The sequence below is a fragment of the Salvia splendens genome, chromosome 19, assembly GCF_004379255.2.
Source record: "Salvia splendens isolate huo1 chromosome 19, SspV2, whole genome shotgun sequence".
Classification (NCBI taxonomy): domain Eukaryota; kingdom Viridiplantae; phylum Streptophyta; class Magnoliopsida; order Lamiales; family Lamiaceae; genus Salvia; species Salvia splendens.
This window is the reverse complement of record NC_056050.1, coordinates 9,376,680-9,381,932: the sequence shown is the minus strand read 5'-3', so window position 1 is coordinate 9,381,932 and position 5,253 is coordinate 9,376,680. Positions and strand designations below refer to the sequence as shown.

The 5,253-nt window shown below is 35.7% G+C and overlaps 1 protein-coding gene across 1 annotated transcript; it reads right to left on the bottom strand.

The window, feature by feature from the left end:
- Nucleotides 1-3,497: 3,497 nt before the first annotated feature.
- On the bottom strand, nucleotides 3,498-4,577 carry LOC121778789 (EPIDERMAL PATTERNING FACTOR-like protein 9). The gene is made up of 3 exons (XM_042176187.1): nucleotides 3,979-4,577; nucleotides 3,832-3,902; nucleotides 3,498-3,765 (listed from the first exon to the last, which is right to left on the bottom strand). Exons 1-3 carry the CDS (start codon nucleotides 4,040-4,042, stop codon nucleotides 3,607-3,609), a joined length of 294 nt encoding a protein of 97 aa, XP_042032121.1. The 5' UTR covers nucleotides 4,043-4,577; the 3' UTR covers nucleotides 3,498-3,606.
- Between the last annotated feature and the right edge of the window lie 676 nt (nucleotides 4,578-5,253).

The following is a 5,253-nucleotide window of genomic DNA, read 5'->3' as shown; positions in this document are numbered from 1 at the left end:
TACAATAAAAGAAGAAAGAGAATTTGAAGAGTCTGGTTAACTACCTTAACAAGAAATAAATGAGCTTCAACTTGTTTGCAAGAAATAAATGCGACCAACATTCACACAATAAACATAGGCATGTACTCTTGGTATAAAACATAAATGCACAACAAATAAAAGACCACGGCTTAAACACAACAAACCTCCACAACAGTAAAATCAAGTAACACAAAATAGATACTCCCTTCGCCCGCCAATTACAGTCTCATTTTGACTCGGCATGAATTTTAAAAAACTAGTTGATTTTGTAAAGAAAGTGGAGAAATGAGTTAGTGGAAAGTGGACCCTATTTTTATATATTATTTTTATAATAAAATATGTGTAATGAATAAGGTGAATGGTAGGTCCATGATACACATTAATTAGGGATTAATGCATATTTAGAAATAATTTAAAGAGAAATAATAAGAGAATGAAAAGATTGTTAGGAGAGAAGAGAACGGTGGTTTCTCTCTTAGAGAGAAACTGTGAGAATGATAAATTTATTTAATTCTTCATTCTTATTTATAAGGGTTATTTTCTTGTAAATACACGAACTTTCAACGTTTTCTGTTTTTTCGCTTAAACTTTATTCTTTGAATACAAATGCATGAACTTTAAACTTTTCTGATTTTTCCCCTAAATTAAAAATCAAAGCTGATGTGGCATATTAAAACTTATGTGGGATGTTACAACTATATTATTATTTATTTTATTAATTAAAAAAATTGAAATTAAACTTCCATATCATCATTCTGCCATCTCATTTATCTCTCTCACTTCGTTCTTTCCGAATTTCATTTCAAATTTCAATAAATGAAAATGATTTTATAGCAATTCCAGTTAAAAAGAAACAATATTTCTATCACAATTTCCAAGCTTGTTTGTGAGGCTTTGGGAAGCAAGAAAGGCTGGAGTTGAAGAAAATATGAAGGGTCTCAGACTCTCGGTGCCGTTGTGGGAACCGATGGAGAAAACAGGTGAATTATGCAAGGAGCATCTGGAGTAGCTTTTTATTCTTATTTTGGTTTTCATTTCAAAACCATTTGAGTAAATGAAGGATTTGGATATGGTAAATGTTTGGGAAGAAAGATGACAAGAAAAGATGAGAGAAAATCAGGAAACTAGAATGGGAGAGAGGATGTGAATCATGTGGTGATATGAAATTTTAATTTCATTTTTTTCAATTACTAATATCCCACATCAGCTTTGATTTTTAATTTAGGGGAAAAATCAGAAAAAATTAAAGTTCATGCATTTATATTCAAAAAATAAAGTTTAGGGGAAAAAAATAGAAAATGTTAAAAATTTGTGTATTTACAGGTAAATAACCCTATTTATAATGAATTACTCCACACATATTTATGATATGTGTGGTAAAAAAATTTCCTAAAAGAAGAGAACTAAATCAAATCCTAACAAACTAACTAAAATATAATTCCGACAACTTATGGAAATAAATGATAAAAAATACAAACTATATACTTAGATTCATCAATAAAATTAGATGACGTGGAAAAGATATCTGTATCAGTCACTCTTACCTAATATAAAAAAAAAAATCAAATGATACTTTAAATCGCGAACATCCCAAAATAGTAAAATGAGATTTTTTTCACCTACGGAGGGAGTATCTAACTAGAGAGAGAAATAATGCGAGAGAAATTTCTTAGAGCATTAGCAATAGGCGACCTTTTGGCCGCTATTGAACGCGCCGAGCCGAGGGGAAGAGGGGGTGGGCCCAAGAGGGTGGGCGTGTTCGAGTGTGGCAGGGCGGTCGTTCTGCGTTTAATGCGCGACGAGCGACCGTCGAGCCAACCGCTATTTTTTTTATTTTTTTAATTTATTTGTTATTTCAACTCTATGTATATATACGGCTTTATACTTCATTTTATTCACACCTCTCATTCTATCACATAAAATTATTTTCATCCCTCGTTCTCTCTAGATATAATGAATCACGATAGTGATTCCCACAACATCAGTGAATCACAATATCCCCCGTGTGGGACGCGTTAGCCAGCGGGAGTTGTGGGAAAAATGCCGACGACGGATGGGGCATGGGCGGCGGCGACAACGCCCGGCAGCAGCGGCAACGTCGTCGGATGGGAAACGCCGGTGGTACTTGCGGCATGGGCGGCGGAGGCAACCTCCGGCAGTGAGAGGGCACTAGTATATTTTAAAAACAAGCACAATAGATAAGAAGCGTAGAAGATTCAGTTGGCCAAATTCGTGCAATTGGACATATACAAAACATTATTTGTATTAGTGAAACCTGAGGTCTAGTGATGGCGGAGCTAAATTCAATCACGGCGACATAAAACCTGATTCTCGATGCGTTTTTACGAACGACGCATGTGGCTCATGTGTTTTTTACTAAAGCGATTTGTGCCTCTACTTCCTTCTCAGCGATTTCCGTTAATTAAAACCCATTACTTCACAAATAAAACTAACTAGTCTCATTTAAAGAAAAGAACTAAATAAAACAAATTCCAGTTCTTTTATTCTAGCCTAAACTAATATTGGCCAAAAAAAGGAATTAGTCTACACTCCCCCAACCTATTAATTGGTCAAAAAGGATTTGACTCTCACACACTCCCAAATGCATAATCTCTCTCCCCCATATATATTCCTAGAAACAAATTCCCCAAGTTTGGTCTCCCCAAGATTATCGTATTAAATTTTATAACCTCTACAAAACGAATTCGAACATCGCATACGGAAATAATTATTGTGTTGGTGGTATTCCAAGCATTCAATAATAATCGCGAGTCAAGATTCACCACACAAAGCATTTGAATCATCAAGTACCCTTAATTTTCTTATGCTTCACCAATCATTACTTATTACTTCAGTTTCAGTTATTTCTACAAGTATCTTCTGCAACAAGTGCTTTTTGGGAATGTGAGATTTCATTGCAGATATAAATAGCCATAAAGTTGATGCCAGAAGCTTCTCCATACAAGTGGCCTCTCTAGCTTCTTTCATTGTGGTCAGCCATTTACTGAAAAGATAAACTGTATTCAAACAAGATTGCCCCACTTTAGGACCACTTCCATATGCTACTTGCAATGTTTATGGTTCCTTTATAACCATTGGAGACATTCTTCAAGCACCCCTCCCCACCATTATCACCATAAGTCTTGAAACTGATGTTGCACCTTGTATGCACGTACTCGATGTTCGTTTCGTCATTAGATTTAAAGGATACACTAAGGGGTAATTTGGTACGATAGATGACTCATTTATCTTGAAATTTTATGAACAGAAATGGCCTAAAATGTGTGTTCTTATCATGTTTAGTTTATTTATCTTTCCTACCAAACTGCCTCTAAATTCCAAGTTGGGATGTCAAGATGGTACTAATCATGAGGCCATTCCAGTCCTGCTTGTTATACAGTAAATTATTTAAAATTCTAAGATTTTTGTATAAATCTTCAACAAATGGTTCCCTCAAAACGGCAGACACATAAGAATTCTGGACAAAATGAATCTATATTTTTTCAGTAGTAAGAAATAGTATGAAAACATAAGGAAAGGCTGATGCTCCTATATTTGGACAAAAAACTCAAAGGTGCAAAAATTCTATCTGTGACAAACACATTTGTAGTGATAAGCGCTGTTTATAGGATCATTGCCTTCAACGGGAACTTGTTCGGCTCTGCACTTAAACCGGCACCCTCTGCACTCGTTGTAGGTGCACGTTGGTGCCACCGAGCCAATCAGCAATCTTCTAGAGCCATCCTGCAATTTCCACAACTATGAGGTCGAAACTCGTGATAAAAGAAGAAATTTAACCTTAAGGCTTACTTGTATTCCTCCTGATGATGCAATAACATACTCTCTGCCATGTCCCGTTCGAACTCTAGACCCTGTGGCATCTGCAGCATTGCCAAATATGTTAGAATTATGCGCGAAAGAATGAAGCACGACGCGAAGGGGGAGAGGAGTTGGCACCTTGGATGAGGAGTGCTGCGCAGAGGAAGGCGAGGAGGAGCAAATGCTTCTCCCAAAGGGCCATCGGCGTGGCTTAACCGTAGTTGGGAGGAAGGAGATGGAGAGTGTATGTATGAAGATAGGAAGAGAGTGTGGATGAATACTGACCATAAGGAGATAGAATTGGCTAAAATATGCAGTGCTGCTGCACAAACAAAAGGAGGTCCCCAACTTAACAGACAAAACAAAAATATTGAAATAACAGTTTGCTGGATTATTCCATTCGCCTACAAAATCTACAAATTTTTGTATTTATTTATTTTGTTGGCATCATTGTAGGGAGGAGATTCATATCTTTCATGAAATAATTCACCAAATTATTCATTTGACTGAAATAAGGTTTGCTTGATTATTTGTTTGTGTTTCTAATCTTGCATGTGCTAGTATGATTTTTTTTTTTTTTTTGATATAATGATATGACCTCATGTAGTGTGTTGATGCTTCAAATTGTATGTGTGAATCTGAAGCATAGATAAGCTTGAATATGGAAGAAAATAGTCTCGGAAAATATAATGCGGAAAATAAAATATAAACAGAAAATAAAAGAACAATGAAACTTAAGACAACATTGAATGTTTTTGCTTTTTTTTATTTTACAATGAACAAATCCACCACCCTTATATAGGGTCAGCTTGTGGTCTAGTTATGGAATACAATCAATGCCCTTAATCTACCTCCAATTAGTGTTTAATGTGATTTTGTCTAATTGCCTATCAATCATGTCTCTAATTGATTCTTGATTGCTAATTTAGTCTTGATAGCCTCCAATCATGCTGATATTGATTCTGTTTGACACTCCCCCTCAAGTTAAGAATCGAGATTTTCGATACTTAACTTGCACGATCTTCAGTTTGATTAATAGTTTATACTCGTATTTAGGAGTCCTTCAATTTTTCATTGATAGTTTAGGCTCGTATCATAGAGCTTCTTCAAATCATCATTGATAGTTTAGACTCATATCAAGGAGTTCTTCAATTTAAGTTGACAGTTTTTGCTCGTGTCTTAGGAGCCAATTCTGACAGTTTTTGCTCGTCTTAGGAGCCAATTCCGACAGATTTTGCTCTTGTCTTAGGAGCCTATTTTAAACCATTCTCGGCTCATTCCAGCTCAAACCATGAGCCAATTTCATTTCTTTTTGGAAAACCATTTTCGGCCCTTTCCACAGCTCAAACCATGAGCCAATTTCATTTTTTTTTCCTTCATTGATGGTGCTTCGTTCAGCTTTCCTCCTTTCAA